At 39.2% G+C, this 26,963-nt stretch overlaps 1 protein-coding gene across 7 annotated transcripts in view; it reads right to left on the minus strand.

Moving 5' to 3' along the window:
- The window catches only part of mast4 (microtubule associated serine/threonine kinase family member 4), a 199,723-nt gene that overhangs the window by 76,752 nt on the left and 96,008 nt on the right, over positions 1–26,963 (minus strand). For 2 of the 7 annotated variants that reach the window (XM_088911336.1, XM_088911335.1), the window contains exons 3-4: positions 4,885–4,993; positions 3,537–3,617 (exon numbers count right to left, since the gene is read on the minus strand). The exons of the other annotated variants lie outside the window; for them this stretch is intronic. In XM_088911336.1, coding sequence (XP_088767462.1) covers positions 3,537–3,617; positions 4,885–4,931 — 128 coding nt within the window. In that variant the 5' untranslated portion in view covers positions 4,932–4,993. The remainder of the gene's footprint in view (positions 1–3,536; positions 3,618–4,884; positions 4,994–26,963) is intronic. 7 annotated transcript variants of the gene reach the window in all.

The raw sequence follows: 26,963 nt of genomic DNA on the forward strand, positions 1-26,963 counted from the left end.
TCTTATAAAAAGCAGCAAGTCAAGAAAAGTTTAGATTTACAAAAATTAACCAAGTTCATGAAAACTGATATTGTAGGTAATGCCAATGAACCACACTTAGTAAACTGTCAAACTCAAGAATAAGGAAACAAAAATGAGCTGTGGTATAGTATTTCCCTGGAAATCACACATGGTAGAATGCTTTAAAAATCAACCAACAGAAAACCTAAAAATTAAGTCCTATTCTTCTCACCCTAAGGCCATGTGGCTGACCCTCAGTCAAGCGAGTTAAGTCAAAACATATCATTCCTAACATTTAAGTAAACATTCTTCAGTGACTTTTCTTGATGGGAAATTTGTGAGGCGGTTGGGCACTAATCAGGAGAACAACACCTTCATAAGATCACTATGCTGGAGGCTGGACTAATTATAATGTATAGTGAAAGGCCCTATACAGTACACTATAAAATAAAGCTTATTAGTGTTATTATATTTATTTTTCATGATTAATTATATCACAAGTTGGATGTTCACAGTCAGCAGTTTTTATGCAGTCCATCAGCATTACATCACTCTGGGAGACCCTGAGCCAGGACACCTTGCCAAGATCGATAGGGAGGTTCAAGTGTGAGAGTCTGGGCAGGAGTGCCTGTTCGCCCCAGAACCCAGATGCAGTGAAGTGATTGATGATGACGTGGCTGCACAGCACCTATATTGATCACATCCTTTGTCCATACTTGCGACTCTGTCTGCGGACTCATCGCGACATGACACCACTCCAACAGGAAAGCACACCCTGTCTTGTGTAATAACGGCTTTCGTCTGAGATGAGAATGGGACAGCTATGCTACAGATGCACTAATTGCCAATCCTGAGCCCCGATGAACATTTGTGGGATGAGCTGGTATGATGTGGCATTTAGGGTTCAGAAAACAGTGAACAGGCATAGGCTTGTCCAGGATTAACAAGAATGATTTAGATTCCCACAGGACAGAACTGGCAACCTGGTATAACGCATGTCTCACACGGAAATCTTACATGATTTCCAATGGTGACCACACATGCTACTAAGCCTGTGACTGTCACAGTAGACTTCCCTGCTCATTACCAATATTAATCAGCATAATGAATTTTCCTTCTGCTCTGCCTGGTAAATAAAATGTCAGCCCACCTGTTGCAAATAACATTTGTCATTTTCCTAATAATAACTTTTGGAATTTGTTGCGATTTATTGGAAATTTGATTCTTTTTAGGTTCAGGATAGAAAATCACATTGAGAAAATTATAATGGAAATTTCAACAGAATAGCGAGTGTTCTGTTCCAGCTGTGCTGCTGAACCTGTTTGATTCTGAAAAGTTGCACTCTGCCTTCTTTCAGGAAAGACAGATACAGCTGGAAAATAAGGCGAGATGAAGCTGTGCAAACAAAACTGAAATTAGTATATAGAAAAGTAATCGATTAATATGTAATTTTTCCCAGCTGGGGGAAACCTATACAAATCACTGATAGTATACTAGGAAGGTCTTCAAAGGAAATGAAGGTAAGTATGCCAGTGACAGGCACATTATACATTATAATGACATTCCTTAAAACAACATTAATAAATAAAAAGGATAGGGGAAAGAGATACTGTATACATTATGTGTGACATTAATGCAATCCAGTCAAAAGATTTAATATCTAATTTTTAAAACTGGTGAATTCAAACAAATAAAATGTGTTCTTGAAAACTGCATTATCATTCACAAGACTAAAAAAACACTTAAAACAAGACTTTCACTGTAAATTAGCATTAATATATTTGAATGACTGAATAGTACTTCATAATAGTATTTCATAATTAATACAACTGATACTGTATATATATATTAAATTGATTTTATTTTTCAGTCACCTTTCGTGGAATTTCCCAACACTTCCAAAATTCAACACAAACTGTTGATTTTATTATTTTTTTCATTATTGTAACCAGTAATTACACAAAAAAATAACGGCAACAAAAGACCAAGGTTTCATAATCCATGTCATTTGCCCAAGGCCCGCTAGTCTGAAAGCAAAATGACTGCTTAGAGGAAGAAAAGGATTTTCTCTGGGACATTTACTGCATCAAACAACTACATCCTCACTGACTAGGCAAGACAAACCTAAGGCGTCCTGATAACTCAGCTTGTAACAATCAAACTCCATTGTTTTGACTTCCGATGCACACTTTATCATCAGCTGGTGATTGAGAGCTTCGTAATATGTTTACAACTTAGAAAAAAAACATATAATGTAGACCTGTTTGCTTTGCCGGGTATATAAAACCAGATGGTACACACCCACTTTTGACATACAATAATATCTTTGTCTAATATATCCACATATCCTACAGAAAAGACTAAAAAGGGGACCTGATATACAGTAATATACTAAATCCTAAAATGCATAGATAAAGTCAATCCAGCAGATGTCTTCAGAATGAATGTGGAAATACAAACCAAATATGAATGGGCACCAGTGGGAAATATGTGGGAGTTTAAAATGGAGAACTGAAGAACTTCTTTACCCAAAGGGTTGTAGGAGCATGTAACAAGTTACACAGCCATGCTGAAAAATCCATTACCCTGGTTTCTTTGAAGGAACAGTGGATGAAATCCTTGGATTAAATTACTATCAAATAGCCACAACTTATTTGCAGGCTTTCTTCGTTCTTAAGTATAGACACCAAGTAAAGACTGTAGAAATGCTCATAGAGCATTATTTCAGTGGTGGGTAAGTCTTTTTAAGGTGGGGCTGTTTATGTTTTATGAACCATATTGCAGGGTAAAATATTATTTCTCCCTAATTCTCACATGTCCAACACTATTACAGCATTTAATGATACTTTCATTTATGGTTTGTAATGAAAAGGAGCTCCACGTCATTTTATGAATAGAACCACGGAAAAGGAAAGAGAAAGGAAATGGCATCATGTGCCCTATCCTGCCGTTTTAAATCTGGATTTATAAGAATTTAGAAATCAAATATAATTGCCGCAATGCCAGAAGGGGAAAGTCAGGACAGTAACCACAAAAATTCGAATTCTCAGTCTGAAAGCATCTGGCAGCCGGCAAACTAACACCCCTTCCCTGACATTATCTTATAGCACATGAATAATTCCTTTGCTAAATACCAAGAGCAGCTTTGGAGAAGAATCTAAAGTTAATTCTTTACATTTGGACGCAGATGTCGAATGCTCTGTACAAATCCTACTTTTCACAAAAGATAGACTAGAAATAGATTTCAAATAGAAACAGAGGGAGAGGGAGAAAGTACCAAGACCAATTTAAAAGCACGGTGACCCCCCTCCCCTCATACCCACAACTCATCAAAGCAATCTCCAATGTTTATTTTTTTGCCTGTGGTTGCAGTTTTCCCGGCAAAGTCGAGAATAAAAAAAAGCCACTGTTTTCGATTCCACCAGTCACTACACAGTTCCATTCCAGTTCCATCGACAGCAGCTGTGCATGCATGGGCTTCGCTGCTCATCCTTTAACTGCTCCAAAACAAAATGGCTATTTTGTTGAGCTCTTACCTCCAGAAATGAAATGCGTGCAGGGGGCTGCATGGGCTGCAAGGACTTGTGGGAGTTGGGCTCAAGCTTCTTGGAGTGAGGCTGCAAGTTAAATTGAATTTAATAAACACGAAATCTCTTTGCAAAATCCCTGTAAGCTACATGCGCAGGAAGCTCTCTAGGTGGAGGGAGTTAAGCTTCCTGCAGCACAATGCAATTCCAAAAACGGCGTACCTGATATAATCAAGCACAATGAATCAGGGTGTAAAGCTCACTTTCACATGATGGTATGGCCCATTCTCAGAGAAATAAAACTTTAAAAAAAGCAATACTCCTTTCTTTGAGATCTCAGATGTGGATAGATCACTTTTTACTCTCAGGGGCAAAGACCATTTTGGCACTACTGAGTCAATTCTGTGGGACACAATTAAGGCGATTGAGGTCTTCTGTATTATCATCACAGAAAGAAGAGCTGAGAGATCAATATTAGGACATTTCCATTCATATGTCTGCAGAGCCTGTACAATTCATAAGCTACTTTGTGTAAGAAAAAAAAAACGAAACAGGTTTAACACTTGACCAAGGAATAAGACATACAGTACCTAGGATAAGACAGACAACTTTGACACTGTGCTGAAAATCACACAATTTAGTAGCTTTTTCAGGCCCATATAAATGGGAATATTTTATTATTGACTACTGATCCATAAATCCTTTATTAATACTGCCTTGTTTAAAAGCTAACAGTGATAAAACCACAATTTCGAAGGTTACTCAAGTCAATATTTTTCCTTAATTTATAACTCTAAAATAATGTGACTGAACATAAAAATATGCTAAAGAAAACATGTGACATCTTTACTTGTTTTGCTTGTGATTTTAACAAAATGTATCTCTTTTGGCTCGATATGAAACTGAATATTATTTCTAATGAGTTTTATTTTCCCAGACAGTGGCCTTATTATGGTAACCTACTGTATCTGAACTATTTACTAGAAACAGAAGACCTTTTGTTAGAGTCCTCCACATGCTAGAAACACAGTAACCGTGGCCTACCAAACAAGTAGTTTAACAACACACTGTCAAGATGATTATGCACTGTGCGTCTGTATCATTACCGGTAAACAGTGATGTTATTGTTGTGCCTCTGCTGCAGTATCCTGGCTTTAGGCTGCCATACACAGGCAAACAGACTGGCTGATGCTAGCTGCAGTGCATTTTAAATTACTCTTCCGCCACTCGCATCTGCTGTACTTGCTGATATCGGCACTGCTGACAACATTCACAAACGCTCACGGTTTTACAAAGGTACAGGAGGCAAGGAAACAAATATGAATCCTTAAAATGTTGAAGAAAGGGAAATACTTACTCCAAGGTCAGCCCCGGAATTCGCAGTCTCTCCCGCTGGGCTTTCATGGCTGCAGTATGTTAGCTCGCTCTATTGTAACCATAATGTATTCACTGCCAGCATCCAGGCACTGACAAAGAGCCAAAATGAACTACTATAAAGGAATGGACTAACAATCTCTCCAGGGGAGGGGGTGCAAGTTTGGGTCCTTCCACTTCCACCTCTAGCTGTCAGATAAGAATGTCAACTGCCTGTAGAGGCAGGAGATCCCCCCCCCCCCCCAACCAACACACACACACACCTCCCCCCAGCGGTGATTCTCTCCATCAACACAGCAGAGCCCAAGGCACTCTGAACCCTCATACTATATGCTTATCTAAAAACTGACATATTCACACGTATGCCAGATACTTCAGTCACTGCACGCATGCACAATTCTGCTCGGACAAATGAAAAGTCCTCTTCATCATGAAGACTGACAGCACTCCAGAGAGCAATTACAACACAATTGCAAGCTCCAGCGCTTTGCATTCCAACCTCTTCTAGAATCAACCATTTAACAGCCGTCTCTTTGCACTTCTCTTTCAATTGAATTTTCTATTGCTGCTTCCACCATTAAAGATTCAAAGGCTGTAATGGGAGACAGTTCCATGTGGGCACTTACATGTGTGCTTTTTTGAGTAGACATGAAATTTCCCCAAGCTTCTCACTCTCTTTTTCTTCCTAATGTTTGCAATGCTGACCCTTTAGCTTTCTTACATTTAAAACTATTAAACAACTTAAGCAGGGGTGGATATACTGTAAAGCACAAGTGCGAAAAATGGTCATTATCCCCATCACTTATATTGTCATTTCCACATATGGTTGAATATATTTGCTTGTGCACTTTTTCACTTTGTGTCTCCTTCCACGGTCCCTTTGGATTACCTCATGATATACAGAAGGAGAATTTGGGTTATTATCTGTCAAGTAAAGGGTTACATTGCAGGGGGTGGAAGTGACAGACAACAGCCCAAGGTTTCTGAGTTTGTAGGACTCATTCTATGGGATATCTGACAAATGTCCAAGAATCTCTCACTACTGATCTTAAAAAAGCAGAAAGCAGTGTTTATGTCTCTGTCTGTGATGGCACCGAATTCAAATGACATTTTTCTCATGTATTTCAAAACTTGAAAAATAACGTTATAATCTGTATAATTAGTTGGTTGAGAGCAGCTGTAAGAAGAGTGGAATTATCATTTCCCTAATGCTCTGATCAAACCCATCACTGCATTATCTTTGACTTATGTCTGCTCAAGATCCATTTCGTCTGTATTGACATCAAAATGCTGGAACAAGACATTGCAATTTGCCTTGCCAAAGTCTCAGAACTCTCTAACCCTGAACCTAAATATTCTTTGTCTTGAAGCTTGCGAGACAGACATTACTTATTTTTAATCATTCTAAATTAATCTAAACTTTAAATTAAAAGAAATGCAAACTACTCTCCCTGTGTTCGTTGGTACTACTTGGCCTACTTTCTGAAAAACTGTACTGGTTATAATCAGTTAATTTTAAAACCTTTTGGAAGCGGTTGTGGAAAAAACCTGGCAGATTTACAGATACATAGATAAAAAGGGTGTGGCTTCTAAGAAGGCAAACTCCATGGAATAATCTTTGTTTAATAGGTTTGTACATAATTAAACATATACTGTATGAATAAATGCAGCAGCATACCTATTTTATTCTAGTTACTGGAACTAAATTTACACAATTTCGTGTTTATTGTTTTCTGAATAGAATCTGGCAACTGAAAAGGAAGCGAAAGTTCATTTACAAGAAAACAGAAATAATATTCTGCACACAACACAAAACCAAGTAAGGCACCTGTTATAACTGAATGGCTATCAAAAGAGCCAGGCATAGAGAACGTCAGTCAAGGACTTGAGTTGGGGAGTCATGCTCATCCAGCATTTCTGGTGGAGAGGACTCAACAACAACAAAGAAAACCTGAACTCGATCCTGCACAGCTCTGGGACTCGGGATCTTGAAGATACTTTTATTTCCCATTCAGATCTAGTGTAAAATTTTGACTCTGAGGGAAGACCGGGAAAACATGACCAGTACATATTAAAAAGGCTTTGAACTACTGTAAGCTAATGATGTATTTCTCTACACTTTATGCCAGTCGTTACTGATTACAAGCAACATCAATGATGAAAAAGATGAAAATGTGTTAAAATCATATGAAAGAAATACTGATTAACAGAGAATGCCAGTGGATTGTACGCTACTAAACATTAGTTTTCAAAAAATAATATTTTAATATTTTTTGTGATCTGAACACCCATACAAACTATTGCACAATTACTAACCTAGCAGCAACTATAGTAAACTATTTTTTCCATTTCATTATCATTCAAATTCAGATCTTACAAGATAATAAGAAAAATCAGAGCACCAGCAGAAATCACATTAAAAGTAAAAGTCAGAAAAAAATATAAAAGTAGAAAAGTTACAGTATGTAAAGTATTTCTGATAGACGCCTCTCTCTTAAAAACATCTGAGATTGATCCACATACAGTAGATACAGTATCAACTATTCAGAAGGGTTTCCCGATGAATAGTAAAGTTCTGGTGATGATTCAAGCATTATATTCTCCTTTCAATCCTTTCATCTCTTCACTTTCTGTAGTAAATTCAAAATATTTTCCATAAATTTGATGCTGTAATATTTTTTTCTGAAGGATATTAAGTCATTAAACAACATAGTCATGCGTATAGTGTCAATAAAATAAACGTGGACAGACTGTGACCTAACAATGCAAAATTCAATTTCTTTGCATTTATTATATTAACAGTTTAATGAATGCTTCTAGTTAAATTTGTTAAGCGAATCAGGATTGCTGGAAAAAAATCCATAATATTTGTATTCTTTAAGACAAGAAGGATAAATGGAGAAGAAGGAAATGTCAATTACTATAGGTAAACTGTCCCACACAATTACTGCCAAAAACATTTAAAAAAAGAAATAATGCAGTACATTTATATTGTATTTTAATAGAAAGCCCATGCTGACTGTGGTGCCTCAGAATGTAGGTTGGACTTGAGAATTTATGGGTTGACTACAAGCATAAGAAGACCACAAAAAGAGTTTAAAATGCCAATTTTAAACAGATATGTTCTTTGACTATGTTCTTTAAAAAACAACACAAATGCTGCAGCACCTACACTACCTGGGCCAAGAACCAGAAGCAAGTAAGGCTGATGTTTACTGTAAGACCTATGAGAATTACAGTATCAATACATTACAACTCAGCTATCTGTTTCAGTAACTTTATCACTGGGCTGTGCAAGAAAAGTCTGCATTCTGAAATTTATGCACAGAATCTTATCTTCTTCATGCTATCTGGTCCGTGTCATCAACATATACATAAAGGGAAGAACTGAACTTGTTAAAAGATTTTGTTCATTTTATTTGCCCCTTTAATTAAATTACACCAGTTAAATTTAAGAACCTGTTCGCAGGTTTTGTACCGATGTGTGAAATTATTCAGAAGACTAGCAGATGTAAAGATAAGTGCAAACAGACACAGTAAATATGCGAAAAATAACAAATCTGGGAAAACGAGTCACAAATGTGGAAAGCGGAGCATGACATTTTAAATGAATGGCGAAATGACCAATGATCACTAGCCCTTCTCCAGACATGAGTTAAACTCGGCTCAAATTTGCATCCGATCCAGACTGAATTGCTCTATTTTAGTAGTGGCCACTTACCTTACCTATAAAAATTTCCAATGACTGCTTACCTCTCCTACTCTTTTTTTTTCTCCAACCTGGGATAGTCGTTGTTTCGGTACAGAGAACCCTGCATGCATTTCTACTGCAGAAGCATGTCTGCAAGAGTCTCACGGCATCTGGGCAAGAGTGTTGGTAACAAAAGACGGGGTCATGAAGCTCTAAACGGCATCAACACAAGCTCCCAGGCACCTCCCTAATCACAGGGGTCACTCTCATACAGCATATAAGGATATCCTGTTAAGACTCCAGGCCACCCAATGCCAGCAGTGCTTGACCAGTTGTGTACCACTAGTTAGCCACTGCCACAGCTCAAGCTCTAACCTGCAATGGTTGGCCTACAGGGTTCTGACCACATTCCAAACTAATATTTATTATTTAAGCCCCTTACATCTATGAAGCCTATAACCTGATAGAAAATCCTCTTATCTATGCTTTATGGAAATTTGCATGTTCAATTTCTCATTAAAAGAAAAACAACCTTAAACCTTCATGTTAACATGCCCAGGTTGTACTGCAGACACTTAAAAGCAGTGGTTCTCAAACTGTGGTATGCGTACCGGCAGTGGTACATGGAGTGCCGCCAGGTGGTACGCCAAATGACCCTGGAACTGAAAAATCGGGACGGGTTTTCATATTTTGTATTTTAATACGTGTCGAATACGCAGCCTACGTACTACGATACAGTGCGCGCTAATACTTCAGTGGACACAAGAGATACTCTGTAATTCTATACCACTCTATAGGAATGCGTGCTACAGATGCAAGTGACCAATTGTATTTAAAAAAAGCTACTGTATCTCCAGCAAATAGGGAGAAAGGAGAATGTGCGTGATTTTGGAACAATGCCAACGTTGTAAACACAGGAACGCATAGAAATACGTGCTACGAACGCAGGTAATCTTGTGAGCACACGAAAGCGTGATAACAGAAAAATATTTAAGAACTGTTCTAATTTGAGAAAAATACCCCGAGCGTCTCTGTTTCGCTCCCATGCGCATGAAATAAAAACTTTAAATAAATACGGAAATAAAAACGGAAACGCGGAAAAATGCAAGCTTGCGGATTGCTAAAGCAGGTAAGCTACACTATTTTTGAAGAACCTTATTTACCGTTGGCAAAAGAGCTGACACGTATTATGTGTAGAGAAAAAGCTGCTAAACAGCTCGACCTGCTGCCCCCCTCCCCCTGAAAGACACAGTCATTCATAGAATTACTGAAATGAAGGATTATATCAAAAGTACACTGATAGAGCGCGTTAAGATGAGCAGATGTTTTTCACTGCAATTAGATGAGTCTGTAGTCGATTTGGCCAATTTGCTCGTTTACGTTAGATACGAGTTTGAGGGCATGTCCCATGAAGACTTTCTGTTCTGTAAACCGCTACCAACAGGAACTACAGGAGAGCACATATTTCAGCTTCTGAATGAATTTATCGAAGAGAATGGCCTCGACTGGATAAAATGCGTCTGAGTTTGTACAGACGGTGCTAGAGCAATGACAAGCCGACATAACGGTGTAGTTGCACGAATTAGACAGGTTGCTCCAGAAATTAATGTACGCATTACAACATCCACCGCGAGACCTTTGCCGTCAAGAAAATGCCTGACGATTTAATATCTGTTCGACTCTGTTGTGAATTGTATCAAAGCTCGAAAAATTAATTCACATCTGCTTTGCTCAACTAAACAGGCTCACCCCTCTCACTGAAATGGTGCTTTTTTATTAGTTGTTGTTAATGTTTTTTTCTGTAAAACACTTTGAGAAGCCACCTTTAAAGGCGCTATATCATATAAAGTTTATTATTATAATATTTATTATATGTATGTGTGAGTGTGTGTGCACATGCGCTCATGTTGGTCATTGAGAATTTCTGGGGTCCTATGAGATGATGACTTGTAGGTGGTACTTGGATGCTTTGGTTGGATTAGGGGTGGTACTTGGTCCAAAAAGTTTGAGAACCACTGCTTTAAAGTATCTGTGAATCTTTGAGAGACAGGAAAAGACTGTTTTGCAAAACAAACAGCAGATGACAATCAATACAAACAAAAAAACATGGCAGCTTCTACAAACAACAATGGCTAAGGAAGGAGGAAAAAAAAAAAACTAAATGTCCAAAGCAAATAACTCATCAACTACCAATTTCATGTCTTGCCAAATCACCCGTGGGCAAAAACAGGAAAGTTTACAAAAATAGATATCATGTTAAAAAATATTTATATTAGAGAAATAAAAAACACCTAATATCGCCACTAAAACAAAAATATTCAATCCAAAATGTGTTAGTGAAGATTTGTACCCCGTTTCTGTTACCAGATGGATGTGTCCATCCTTGGCCTCATCGTCCACAGCCAGCCACTGGTGTATGGTTGGGCCCACACAGTTAATTTTTTTGGATTTTTTCAGCTCCAACAGACATAGGTAAGTGGGTGAACATGATGAGACTGTCAAGATTATGTGTAGTGCCCACAGTAAAAAATGAAGGTGAAAAAGTGAAAGTGTACCATTTTGCTATATATACAATAAATACTGTACTTTACAGACAAAATCACTCCACTGCTAAGTAAGTTTACATGCACCATCTTTGTTGTTGTTTACATTCCACCTACGGCAAACACAGAGGCAGCATGTGACGTCATAAACACAGTCACAGCCAGGCTACAAACAAAGCAACCTAGCGCTTTATAGCTATTTCAGGGGACTTTAAACACGTCTCTATTTCCACCACTTTGCCTACTTTCCACCAGTTTGTTAAGTGCCCGACCAGAGAAAACAAAACACTGTACTTATTATATGCCAATGCTAAGGATGCATATAGTTCCACAGCCCTTCCCCCCTTGGCAGATCAGATCACAACCTTGTCTTTCTTACACCACTATACACGCCTATTGTCCAGTGTCAACCTGCGACCATGAGGACTGTGAGGAGATGGTCTCAGGGGGCTATGGAGGATCTACGTGGTGCTTTGGAGGCTACCGACTGGGATGTGCTGTGCGAACCACATGGGGACAACATAGACAGCATGATGGACTGTGTCACTGACTACATTAACTTCTGCGTAGACAACACCATCCCCACCAAAGATGTACACTGCTTTTCCAATAACAAACCCTGGATCACCAGAGACCTGAAGGCTCTTCTGAATGACAAGAAGAGAGCCTTTAGGAGGGGGGATAAGGAAGAGGTCAAGCGTGTACAGAGGGAACTAAAGCAGAAGTTAAGAGAGAGCAAGGACGCCTACAGGAGGAAGGTAGAGGACAAGCTGCAAAGGAATAGGGTGAGAGATATATGGAGCAGCATGAGAGAGATCACTGGCTTCAAACAGGCTGGGGGTGCAACGGAGGGGAACCTGGAAATGGCCAACGAGTTGAACCAGTTTTTTAACAGGTTTGATTCAGGGCCCTCTGTGGATCAACACCCATCCCCCCACAGCCACATGCTCCCTAACCCTTCACAGCTGCGACTGCCCAACACCTCCTCCATCCCCCCACAATCATGGCCGCCTACAGCTACGACCCCCAACAGCTACTCACCCCCCCATCCCCCACAGCTGCCATTCTCCAACACCTCCACCATTAACACCTGCAGCACTGACAGCGCTATGAGCACCATCCCCCAGGCCAGGCTGACCATCACAGCTGACCAGGTGAAGAAGGAGCTGAAGAGGCTGCACCAGGGTAAGGCCAGAGTTCTGAGGGCCTGTGCTGATCAGCTGAGTGGAGTGCTCCAGCGACTGTTCAACCTGGGCCTGCGCTTGGAGAGAGTCCCTGTGCTCTGGAAGGCATCATGCCTGGTCCCGGTACCAAAGAAAGGGCGCCCCTCTGTCCTCAACGACTACAGACCAGTTGCACTGACTTCTCACATCATGAAGACACTGGAGAGGCTGGTCTTATCCCACCTGAGACCCCTGGTTAGCTCATCAGTGGACACCCCACAGTTTGCCTACCAGCCCAATGTTGGTGTGGAGGATACGATCATCTACATGCTGCAAAGGGCCTACTCACACCTGGACAGGGCTGGCAACACTGTAAGGATCATGTTTTTCGACTTCTCCAGTGCCTTCTATACCATCCAGCCCTTACTTCTAAGGAGGAAGCTGGAGGAGATGCAAGTCGATGCTTCCATGACTTCAGAACTGTGTGTCTGAACAGGTAGTATGTAACACAGGGGCTCCTCAGGGGACAGTTCTTTCTCCATTCCTCTTCACCCTCTATACTTCGGACTTTAAGTACAACTCAAAGTCATGGCACCTGCAGAATTTCTCAGATGACTCTGCAATTGTGGGATGCATCAAGGGTGGGCAGGAGGAGGAGTACAGAGGACTGGTCAGCAGCTTTGTGGAGTGGTGTGGGGAGAACCACTTGGAACTGAATGTAACAAAGACAAAGGAACTGGAGGTAGATTTCAGGAGGAAAAAGGTCAAACCTACGCCTGTCTAAATCCATGGGAGTGGCGTGGAGATGGTGGACTCAAGAACCTGGGAGTGCACATCGATGATAGACTGGAATGGTCTAAGAACATCGAGGCCATCTATAAGAAGGGACAGAGCCGACTTTACTTCTCGAGGAGGCTCAGGTCCTTCAACGTATGTAATAAGATGCTACATATGTTCTACCAGTCGGTGGTAGCGAGCGCCATTTTCTACGCAGTGGTATGCTGGGGCCCTGGGATAAGAGCAGTGGATTCTAAAAGGCTGAACAAGCTCATCAGGAGAGCAAGCTCTGTTATTGGGTCTGACCTGGACCCTTTGGAGGTAGTGGCTGAGAGGAGAATGGTGTCCAAACTAGAGGCCATCATGGACAACATCTCCCATCCCCTCTATGACAGGCTTTTAGAAATGAAGAGCATGTTCAGCAATAGAATGATTCATCCATGGTGCGACAGGGAGCGCTACAGGAGGTCATTCTTGCCTTTTGTCATTAGACTGTACAATGTATCCACCTTGCGTCTGGGCAGAGGCAACATTGACAGTGACCTGTTTCTGGACTGAACACATCTACACATCTACTGCTACATCTGTTCTTTTTCTTTTCCCGTTTACATCCGTTTTTTGTGCAATATATGCCAGGGACCCGTGCAATACATTTATATTTATATTATATATCTATATTTACATTCATATGTGCAATATGATTTTTCTACATACAGTACTGTTCTTTTCTAGTTTGTTCTTTGTGTGTCCTGGACTGTGAGTAACTCTTTTAGTGCACCCCTCACTGTACAGATTGTACTGTATTATTATTATTATTATTATTATTATTGTATCATTCGTTACACTGTGGCTGTGTTGTCTGTATTAAGCTGCTGTTGCACTGCAATTTCCCTCACGGGATCAATAAAGTATCTATCTAAAATAGAGTATCCCTCAGAATAATAACTTCTTAATTAAAGGCCTGTTTACCAGCATCATAATGTTCTTCAGCCTAGTGCACGCATGAAAAAAAAACCATGTGAAATGTATAAGCCAACTACTTTCTCATCTGACAAGGAAAGTCCAGTTTCTTTTATTATTAGGATAACTCCAGTATTTAAAAAGTGTTGCAATGCTCCAACATTACTCAGAAGGCTGTGTGTCACGAAGTGATCTTGTACCCTGCTTTGCAATGCCTTTACGAATCTATGGCTGTACTGTCATCCCACGTTTTGGGGTGGGAGCATTTTTAGAAAAGGATTCAAACATAATTGCATAGGGCTGGTTGAATCTTAGCACAAGAAAATCCTGCAACTCACTCTTGATGTCAAAACAACATGCAAAATAGATCTTAACACAGTTATTAACAATCTTGATAACTTAGTTACTTCATATACAGTAGCAGTCCTTGCTTTTCCTATGTTGTTGTATTATAAGAAGAGGCAATGCAGGCTGTCAAAGGACTATTATCTGTAAAGTTTGTTACTTTCCAATGTCATATTCATTATCACTATTTTTATTGCAAGTACTTATATTTATTCATCCATCCATTCATTTATTTTTGTTCCCTTTTCCTTGTCCTGGCGAAGATAACAGCGTGATCTATTCTAAACTATCGCATATTGAGCTTTGGTATTATTAAATTAAGTCCTTTTTAAAAATTAGGAATTACTCCTCAAATAAAAATAAAAAGGCAGTGGATTTTAAGGATGCTGACATTGCTATTGTGAATTCTCATTCACATTGCTATAATATTTTCTGCAGCAATAAGCCATTATAGCTTGTCATGCTGAAGAGGAGAGATCTTAACTCTGTAACAGCATACCCATACTAGAGTATTTTCAGGACTCTAAAAGGGTAGCAGCCTCCTTCATCTAATTCATTGCTTCATTCATCAGGTCACACAACTTAAACCCTGCTCTCCCTGACCCAGTGCTCTGCAGCTACTGAGATGCCTGCAGACAAGGTAGTGCACTCAGTAATAATAACCTGTGTCACCGAAGGATACTCTGCCTGAATCAGCCCAAAATATTGTTAGTCTGTTCAATTTCAATTTCCTTCTCGGCACTGGACCAGTGACACGGTTGAATGCCAGAATCCCACACAGGGGTTCAGCCCCCAAACCCCTCCCGCAATCTGCATCTGCCTCGAAAACGCAGTTCACCTCCAGCCCTGTCAGATCCTGACTGCCATCCTTCTTCCATTACTTCGGCCCGTCATCAGGCCATTTTGGCAATCTCCATCACTGTCCATGCACCTACTTGCTTCGACTATCTCTGCCTGCCTCATACTTTCTCCAAGCCCCACTGGGCTATTGCACTTGGATTTTCCATAAACACAGAAGTGTCTGTCTTCATGGGCAAGCCACATCATAACACATATGGTATACAACACCTCTGAAACTTTATTAAACACAACTTTATTATTCCTTAGGCCTTTCTAATAATAAAACCTCACTAGGTCACTTTGTATTTCCCAAAATTCATGCTGCAACTACAAACAAGAGGCAGTAAGCTAAGATTTGGGATTAAGAGCTTTAATAAAGAATTAATACTTTTTAATTGTGTAATTTATTACATAATTAATGTTTTTTTTAATTAATCAAGCCATTAAAATAGCATTTACAAGTTTACAACCATGCATGCTAACGTTGATAAATTACAATAAATAATTCACCTGTCTAATAACCATTATTTTTCAGATCATCTCCAATGTTTTTTCTACTTGCAAACAGACCTTTGGTCACTCATAAGCTTTGTTTCTTTATTCAATTTTGGTTTTGTGTTGGTTTTCTGCACTAGATCGCACTAAATCAATACAAAGTCTCCATTCATTCACAACAACTATATTCTTTACTGGCATGTCAATGTTTAGAAACAAGTATCTCTGCTGGTTGCATATTTCAGTCCTGCTAATTGCTGATTGGTCAGTACACTTCAGACAGATCTTGCTTTAGGCACTAAAACCTTCCAAAATGACATCAGTGCTATCAGTGGTTCAATGGAAGGCACAAAAACATCCTTGTGGGTTTTACCACACTCTAAAACAGTGGAGCACATTTTAAGTAAACTCACACAGTGATGGACAGGCCCCAGAGAAACAAACCACTTATAAAACCATAAAGCACAACAGATAAATGTCTATCTTTATTTTGAAACATTTAGTTGATAACAATAATGATTCCTACTGCAGGTTAAACCATTTCTTTCTACACCATGTTTAGATCAATCTTTTACTCATCATTGCCCAAAGACAACTATACGAATTAAATTGAATTATTTAATTATTGAATTAAAGCATGACTCACCTGTGGACAAGATTTAGCATCTCAGCACTGGGAACAATACTAATTACATTATAAAGCTGATGTGTGTCACAAAGAATTCATTACCTCTGATGTATTCTAATCACTATGCCTAGTGCTTGGTTATCTCAAAAGCTCTCAGGTTTGAATAATGTGGGTTCTCCAAGTTATTCTGAATTAAAGGTTCAAAGGGATACTCAATTCTTCTTAAGAGACCAAACTAGTGTTTTAAATACTAATTCTCATAAAACACTGCACTGCTAATTTGAGGTAATTTTAAATTTCTTATGCAAAGAGAAAGATGAGCAATTATACAGCTAAATATTATATTTAGTATGATTTTTTTACAGTATTTTAAAAATTGATATTAATAACTTATTTTTAATTACCCTTTCCAAAGGCTGCTTTCAAGGATGCTGTAAATAAAGAACAAAAGACAAAGTACAATAAAGTAGAATTAAAAAATAAACAAGAGCATACAGGACAGAGTATAGGGCAATCAGACATACAGTAGGCTCTGATACACAGGTGAATTTTAAGTTTATATTTTAAGAGAGTCAAAGAATTTGTCTCTTGAAGTGCCAGAGGAAGGACATTCCATAACAATGGAGCAGCAACAGAAAAGACACTGTCATCAAAAGTTCAAGATTTAGACCTGGGTACAGTGAGCAAAGGACCAGCCTCAACTAAACGGAGCCTATGGTAGGTAGTGTGAACATGGAGGAGTTCAGAGATGTATGATGGAGGCAGATTATTTAAAGCTTTAAAAGCCAGTAACAAAATTTTGTATTGTATACGGGACTTCATAGGCAGCCAATGTAGAGACTTCCAATGTAGATGTCTTTAGCAATTTTTTTACATGGGGTTCAAAAGACAGGAAAGGACCAAGTGTGACTGCTAGATTCCTACAACTACAGCTGATATGTGACTAGGGAAGCCATCCACAATTATTGCAAAGCTCTCCCGGCTTTCCAGCTAGCATTTCCTTCTCACCAGTACAATTTCTGATTTTTGTCAATATTTAGCTTCAGAGAATGTCAACTAGAGCTTGATGTCATGCAAACAAGAGGGAATTGACAGAGGAGGGGACTGGGGGGGACAAAGTTTTAACTTAAATGTAAATATAATCTGCATAACAATGAAACTGAAGTTAAAACTGTAACTGTCAAGATCAGTCAAAACGATCCAGCAGGAAAACTGACTGTGACACATCCAAAGGTCATCAAATAGAAAGCAATAAAAAGTACCACATACAGTATATATATAGGTGAAAGGCCACGAAAGTTAATTAGGTTACAAGGCTCACTCCAAATTGTTACTTACAGCTGATAAACTAGGAACTTGTGCAAAGCATATTAGAAAAGATGTATTGTATTGAATGGAACTACTGTAAGTATATTTAAATGGAACAAGCTAAGGAAGGCAAAAAGGGAATAGCAGCTGATTTAACTGAGAGAAATTATTCAAACTATACTGCCACTACTGAATTGCTGAGCATTGGACATGAAAAGCAGAATATTTAACATGAAATAAAACATAGAGCAGTAGTAGATACATTTCACATACTATGTGAAGGTCCTGAATAAGACAAGAAATGAAAATCACAAAACAAAGACATCATTACTAGGGAATACATTCAAAACCATCATTTCAGAGAAATACAGTATATACTGTATACTGTATAATTTGTATGGCTTCTGACAGTTAAGTGTGCTTAAAAATGTATTTCACCATCTGAAGAGGATGAACACAATGGGGCACAACTTGAGCTGCCCTGCTTTGCAAGTTCTTACAGCATGAGCAAAGAATGATTTCAAAGAATGAATAAAGCTATTAATAAGATTAATTTCTAATTCATACTTTGTAGCAGTTACCATGTGAAGCTTTTCTGAAGCAAAAGGGCACCATTAAACTGGTTTTCTGCTTCAGCAATAAAAATGTTAATGTTCTCTCAAGCGGATTGAAACAGTTTGCTGCTTCCACCTGCATCTCTGGGGGGCAAAACACACAGGCAGTTAACTTTTTTTCAGACAGAAAATTATCCACAATCTTCTAAAAAATTATAATTTTTAAATGCTTTAAGAAGAGTAGTCATAATGACCTACACCCACACAGTATACAGTACATTGTCAGATAATGAAAAAACAAAAGTACTGTGACATATTTTGGGCCTTTTAAAGTTTAAAGGATGAAGGAATATCCTTATACTGTATGATTAATTTCTTTGACATTTCACAATATGTTAAAACTTCCATTTTTCCTCTTCACATTGGAAAAATTTTCAGACACCCCTACTTACATTAAAACTGTACAAAAAGCAGACAGGTACCTCAGTTACCAGTGTTTTGAATGTCCTAGTCGCTATCCTTCCTTATCAAAGAACTATAATTTTGAAAAAAAATGAACTAAGCTAAGGTGCTTATATTCACTCCAAGCAGAACACCATATAGACTCTTCATAACATTTATCAGTTAACACTCTAGAAAAATTTTAGTCGAAATTACATCATGTACACTAGTCCAATTATGTTCTAAAAAACAATTTTTATATCAGCAGTGGAAAATCAAACAAAGGCTTAAGCAGCACCTCTGTGTGAAGGTACAGTATGAGGAAAGTAGTACTCTATATATACAAGGAATTGATACATGCAGAATCAGCCCTTTAGACTTGGCACAAGAGATGATACTTAAGAACTTAAGATCAACATAAAAACAGGTGGCAATAAGAGCTAAAGATAGGACAGAAGAGGTCAAACATCAAACAAGGCACATTACATGGGATTGAAGTATACAATGTTTTTTTCCCATCAAAGCCTGGGACAGATTCCAGTATAAATACATAAACCAAATAAAATAATTCACTATTGCAGAATTACTTGATGAAAAAAGAGCAAAGCAAAAAAAAAAGTCCAAATAAAGCCCTGGTACCAGCTGTTATGCTGGGAAGCTCTTGTAAGTTTTATTTTTTAAGGTGGGCAATGGTGGGGGGTGATGGCTACAGCACTTTCCTGGAAAAGCAGGTCTAAATATCGCTTCTCACCCCCTCACCCCCACTCCATAATTGGGCCCACTTCAAGATTTGTCCCGAGGGCTACAGTATTTAGATCCATTGCTTGCCAGCCCCTTGATGTCAACACTGTGGCAAAATAAATGCGACAATGCCATGTTTCTGTGTGAAAAGAAACTCCACCACTTGGTGTCAGGAGTGGGATGGGAAAGCCCTTCACCGGGGACAGCGAATTAAGTGGGGGAGAGTGTAACACATATGGCCAACATTACAGGCTATGCGAGCTGCCTTGCCAGTGCAGTGACGTAAATAGCAGGGACCTCAGCCACCATGCTGAAGGGAGTTCTCCATTTAGCTCTATTGGTTCGAGCCCCAGCAATGGAGGGCCGACCTGAGGTGGGAGCGGCGAGGGCGCTCACCCACAGGAACCTAACAGCACTACATCGGACCCGGAGCGGTAGCATTGTGGATAAGGATCTGCGCCGGTGGCTGGAAGGTTGCCAGTTCAAATCCCGCGGCCAGCAGAGGATTCCTACTCCGTTGGGCCCCTGAGCAAGGCCCTTAACCCCAGCTGCTCCAGGGGTGCCATATAAATGGCCACTCCCCAGTGCTCATACCTCAGATGATGTCTACACTCAGACCCTCCCCACACAGAAAATATCAAAGCAGCTATAGATATTGTAAATACATTTCTTAAACAGTAGAATATTACAAACAGAACTTCAGAGCAATCAATCAAAATGGGCTTCTGAGTTAAGCATTTATGTTTGTTGCTTGAGTGTTATATTCTGTTAATCCTAGGGCTGAATTATTTTCATTTTTTCCTAGGAAAAAAGTCAGTCTTAACTGTAGTCCCTGGATCTGAAGTTAAGAATCCCTCATGCTTGAGTGCATCTGTGCCACAGACCTAGGCACAGATGATACGTCAAGACCCGAGTCATCTTTGATAAGGACTTGTTCACCTGAACACAAAGAAATTTCACTTAGTGAAGGTGTACAGCAATAGCAGGTGGTACCAGTAAACGGCAATGCAATCCACAAAGGATTACTGTATTAACGAAATGAGAACCTGAATAAGTGGCTAAGATATCCTGCTCCGTTGTTGTACAAGAAAAGCCCCTAGCATCCAGTTTGCGATAATGTATGACCACATTTGTATTAAAAGTGTACGTGTTGTACCACACTGGCTTAGTACACTGTGTGCTCATAATGTTTGGTCTGCATAACCTGATAAACTGCTTTGAAAATCTGCTCAATGCACCACTGATGTAGACAGAATTGACTGAATTACAGTGCCTTGCGAAAGTATTCGGCCCCCTTGAACTTTTCAACCTTTTTCCACATTTCAGGCTTCAAACATAAAGATATAAATTTTTTATTTTATGTGAAGAATCACCAACAAGTGGGACACAATTGTGAAGTGGAACGAAATCTATTGGATTTTTGAAACTTTTTTAACTAATAAAAAAATGAAAAGTGGGGCGTGCAAAATTATTCGGCCCCTTTACTTTCAGTGCAGCAAACTCACTCCAGAAGTTCAGCGAGGATCTCTGAATGATCCAATGTTGTCCTAAATGACTGATGGTGATAAATAGAATCCACCTGTGTGTAATCAAGTCTCTGTATAAATGCACCTGCTCTGTGATAGTCTCAAGGTTCTGTTGAAAGCGCAGAGAGCATCATGAAGACCAAGGAACACACCAGGCAGGTCCGTAATACTGTTGTGGAGAAGTTTAAAGCCGGATTTGGATACAAAAAGATTTCCCAAGCTTCAAACATCCCAAGGAGCACTGTGCAAGCGATCATCTTGAAATGGAAGGAGTATCAGACCACTGCAAATCTACCAAGACCTGGCCGTCCCTCTAAACTTTCAGCTCAGACAAGGAGAAGACTGATCAGAGATGCAGCCAAGAGGCCCATGATCACTCTGGATGAACTGCAGAGAACTACAGCTAAGGTGGGAGAGTCTGTCCATAGGACAACAATCAGTCTTACACTGCACAAATCTGGCCTTTATGGAAGAGTGGCAAGAAGAAAGCCATTTCTCAAAGATATCCATAAAAAGTCTCGTCTAAAGTTTGCCACAAGCCACCTGGGAGACACCCCAAACATGTGGAAGAAGGTGCTCTGGTCAGATGAAACCAAAATCGAACTTTTTGGCCACAATGCAAAACGATATGTTTGGCGTAAAAGCAACACAGCTCATCACCCTCAACACACCATCCCCACTGTCAAACATGGTGGTGGCAGCATCATGGTTTGGGCCTGCTTTTCTTCAGCAGGGACAGGGAAGATGGTTAAAATTGAGGGGAAGATGGATGCAGCCAAATACAGGACCATTCTGGATGAAAACCTGTTGGAGTCTGCAAAAGACCTGAGACTGGGACGGAGATTTATCTTCCAACAAGACAGTGATCCCAAACATACAGCAAAATCTACAAAGGAATGGTTCACAAATAAACGTATCCAGGTGTTTGAATGGCCAAGTCAAAGTCCAGACCTGAATCCAATCGAGAATCTGTGGAAAGAGCTGAAAACTGCTGTTCACAAACGCTCTCCATCCAACCTCACTGAGCTCGAGCTGTTTTGCAAGGAAGAATGGGCAAGAATTTCAGTCTCTCGATGTGCAAAACTGATAGAGACATACCCCAAGCGACTTGCAGCTGTAATCGCAGCAAAAGGTGGCTCTACAAAGTATTAACGCAAGGGGGCCAAATAATTTTGCACGCCCCACTTTTCATTTTTTTATTAGTTAAAAAAGTTTCAAAAATCCAATAGATTTCGTTCCACTTCACAATTGTGTCCCACTTGTTGGTGATTCTTCACATAAAATAAAAAATTTATATCTTTATGTTTGAAGCCTGAAATGTGGCAAAAGGTTGAAAAGTTCAAGGGGGCCGAATACTTTCGCAAGGCACTGTATGCTCTACTCGACACCTACTCCCAGTCCATTTGGAGGTGATAACTTTAGGCAGTCAAGGACAGTTCTTTTCTATTGGTACAGTAGCACTTACTGTACCATGCTAACTTACAGGCATTTAGCAGCCACATTCTTGCAAACATATGAAATAAACTGCCGCACAGACATGGTAACAGCATGCAGAATGTAACAGCATGCAGACAATACGCCTGTAACCCAGATCATCTCACTTTCCATAACATGACCAAAATCAGCATGAATCAATACTGGTTATTCTAAATAGGTCATTTGAGGAAAAAAAGTGTGTCTAAAGCTGGTCACTTTGCTTTCTAGTACATTATCACTTAATGTATATGACAGTAGGCTCAGTTAAATTTATGTTTAATTCCCGCAGGTTTTAAATTCAACCAGCTGAGATTATCTTTATATTCCCATATGCAGTTTTTATGTACTAGAGGTAAAGATGAATTATATGATTCTTTTTTAAAAAGTGAGGTAAAGAAAAAATGTATGCACATTTAAGATGTCTTTAGTTTAAGGAGAACTGATAGCCCATAGAATATACACACCCTGGAGAAAAGATATGATATCATGCCATTTCCATGGCAACTTCAGAATCACAGGTTCTGGACTTCAAAGATATGCCATTTACAAAGGAGAGTTTTGTGCTTAGGCTGGGGTCATCGCTGCCTGGGGTTAGAACCCTTCTGCAAGAGTACTTACCCATGAAGCCAACAGACAGACAACGGGAAAGACAGTAAATCATAAGAGTGTGTTAAAGTGCTCAGGCAAAAACACACTCCATTGAAAAAGGCCTGGAATGCACAAGAATCAGCACTGATAGAGGATTTATAGCTGGAACCCAAACAGTCCACAGAGAGTCACTTTTATAGCACGATCTAGCCCCTGAACATAAAAGCTGATATTCCCTAATTTTTCACAGAATTTCGAGGCATAGGACTGCTTCTCTTTTTCCCACTCCCACCTTTGACATTAATGAATGAAACATCTAAAAGCTGAGCTATTCCATTAATTTCACTTGCCTAAGGTGCAAGAAACCATTCCACAAAGTCACCTATCCAACTATAGGCTAAAAAACACCCGGATTTTCATGACTGGTAGTTTAATTAAAATTCTTTGCTTTCTCTTGGCCCTCTTCCAAAAGTGTCAAAAATAATATATTCAGGACAGAGCACAGCAATAGGGACAGCATCTAAAGCATGGGTGAAATATATTAATAAACACTGATGTCATACACACAATATGGATTACCTGTCAACACAAAACACAATTTTGATCATTAAATATGTCATATATATGTAGATACTTTGTCTTTGTAACACCCCTTTCACATTACAACAATTAAGCTAAATATTAATATATAAGCTGTAAGATTTCACATTTTACTGCAACTCCTGACAGATCATCAGTCTCCAGACTTATCTCATGATTAAAAAGAGATTAACCTCTGCTGGTAAGCACTGTACCAGATAAGAGACACTGCAATTAATTTACTGTGGTTGTAAATGAAGGGCCAAGGACATTATAATGAAATGTTTTGGTTGTCATTTCCTGTTTATATTGCAAGACAGACACTAATCCAAGAAATTAAATAAGACTAACATTTTCTTTTCTGTACAATATAAGACTAAATTAAGTTAAATGTGTTCTAACACATATAGTCACTCAAATACATACTAAATTCAAGCTTTCCAGTAACGATGACATAATAACAAATTTTACTGGATTTAGTTTCATATGACTATGTGCTGATTTACGTTTAGCAAAAAAGTAAATTAAGAATAATAATTATAATAATTAATTGCTTACACTTATATAGCACTTTTCTGGACACTCCACTCAAAGCGCTTTACAGGTAATGGGGTCTCCCCTCCACCACCACCACCAATGTGCAGCATCCACCTGGATGATGCGACGGCAGCCATAGTGCGCCAGAACACTCACCACACATCAGCTATTAGTGGGGAGGAGAGCAGAGAGTAATGAAGCCAATTCATAGATGGGGATGGGGTAAGGGCCAATGGGAAATTTGGCCAGGACGCCGGGGTTACACCCCTACTCTTTTCGAGAAACGCCCTGGGATTTTTAATGACCACAGAATCAGAACCTCGGTTTTACGTCTCAAAGGACGGCACCTGTTTACAGTATAGTGTCCCCATCACTATACTGGGGCATTAGGACCTACGTGGACCACAGGGTGAGCGCCCCCTGCTGGCCCCACTAACACCTCTTCCAGCAGCAACCTTAGTTTTTCCCAGGAGGTCTCCCATCCAGGTACTGACCAGGCTCACACCCGCTTAGCTTCAGTGGGTTGCCAGTTATGAGTTGCAGGGTGATATGGCTGCTGGTAAAGGTTTCCAAAACAATTTAGACTTATTTTTATTAGTCAATGGATTTACAAGTAGCAGAAAACACATTCTATTTTGACATCCACAGAAAGTACAGTAACAGACCCTTGAGAACTATTGCCTACATTTACATCACAACTCCAGATGCTTGCTTTAGTTAATGAAAAAAAGCTAAATGAGATGCATCAACATACCTCATATCTTTAAAATAACCTTTCAAACAGACTATCTAAAATCCCAGAGGGATAAATTGTATTAGTATGTTATAACAATACTTACTGTACCTAAAGCATCTTGCAATAAATGCTCACTTTTGAAGCCGATGGGATACTTTGTTAGCAATGGTGAGAGTGTGTAATAAACTATATGAAGTGCACTAGTGAAACCTCATGCAGATGCAGCAATGTGAAAACTGGACTGTATTTGTGCTGCTGTGAAATAGCCTATTGTTTTGGAGGTAAATGGTTGAACTGATAAATAATACAATTTGAAGTGGCATAAAAAAGGAGTGCACTCTGAAGCTACATTTTGAACTGGCAAAGTTGATTTGGCACTACAGTAATCCCTATAGAAACTGTTTATAAACCACTATACAAACTGTCATGTAGTAAATGCTACCTTAGCAGATTTTCATTTCCCACCCTGAGCTTGGCTCTCATAGAGCATTGCTGAGATTCTTCCTTTCTAGTTTTTTCTCAGGTAAGTAATTTGCTTTACATTTTTTATTACATTTGTGTGTAATAAAAATTAAAAAAATTACAAGTGTGTGTTAAGTTAATATAATACAGAATAGTACCTAATGTTTATGCTTTTGTTAACAACTCTAACGATGGAGCTACAGTACTGTACCATAAGTGAGTGTGAATGTTATTTTCTACCTCTTGTTTATGCATCAGATAATGACTTTAAGCACGTTACTAGAATTATTAACCGGGGATATTAGTTTTTATACTTAGTTAACAGTCTGTGTGTATTAAGGTAAAGTTTGGATGTGTGAGAAAACTTTTTTGTTTGAGAAGCTCAGGAACCAAACAGAAATTATACCATAGGGATCAATAAGAATTTCAATTATATGAGTTTTCACCTTACAAGCACTTCAAGGAATAAATTAAGCTTGTTAAAAGAGGGATTGGTATACTTGCCTCACTCTCTCTGTAAGTAAACTACCTAGTCCACAGGGAATCATTTACAAAGGGGAGGCCTTTTGGGCCATCTTGCTTGCTTGATTACTGGTCTAATGGTCATCTAGACATTTCCTGAACCTCCCAAACAGCCCTCTTCAACAACATGGCTTGATAGCTTATTCTAAACCATCGGGAGCCTATCAGTTCCCTCATTTCATGTCCTACATGTACTCCCTAAAGCATTTTCTTTCCACAGGCAATATCAGACCAAAGGCTTCACAATGCTACCCAACATCAAGATATAAATGCAATGGTAAACCTTACATGTAAAGCTGACTGTATCCCCTGACTACTGCATAAGAACATAAAGATTACAAGCAAGAGGTGGCCAAGAGATCCATTTAGCCCATTCAGTAGTTAATTGCTCCAAGAATATCATCCTGCTGTTTATTGTAAAAATAAAGAAACAGATTATTGACTTCAGCATTCCAGGGACATAAACTAGGCCTTGGAAATAATGAGCTCAAATTGTGAAAACTATTTTTCAGATACGTTGTACCCATTATTCTCATTTTATACCAAACATGGATTTGTGTGAGGAACGCCGCACTGCAAATGGCATTACAAGGCTGATTCTCAGTTTATAATCCCTCCTGCACATGAGTGAGCCAGCGCCAGACCACCAGAATGGGTAGTCAAGCACACATTCAATCACAGCCACTTCTGTCACGGATAGCACCCCATTGAGCACACTGCATTCCAAGCACAGTGTGATTCTAGGAGAATTTTATTTCTTTATTTCTTCTCACTATAGGAATCAACTTAAAACTCTTAAGGACATGCCATTTGGCCTTTGGAAAGCAAACATAATCAAGCCTAGACAGATCTTGATCGGTTTCAGGTCAGGTGAGTGCCATGAATCAGCTTAATTTTAAGCTTTGAAGGAGCTAGCGTAAGTCAAAGAGCATCCAACATTGTGCACCTGAGTCAATCATGAAAAGAAAACCCACTGCTTTCTCTAAATGGATAGATGGCAATTTCTTTACAGTTATATACAGCTCAGTGAGCCTAATGCAGCTCTCCTTTATAATAACAACAAGGTTTTTACTTCAGATTCAAAGCATTTGCTCAATGTTATCCACTAAATACAAACACTTATAACTTAAAAATTATCCATTTTAGGATA

This window comes from Atractosteus spatula, chromosome 3 (genome assembly GCF_055471065.1).
Source record: "Atractosteus spatula isolate fAtrSpa1 chromosome 3, fAtrSpa1.hap1, whole genome shotgun sequence".
Classification (NCBI taxonomy): Eukaryota; Metazoa; Chordata; class Actinopteri; order Semionotiformes; family Lepisosteidae; genus Atractosteus; species Atractosteus spatula.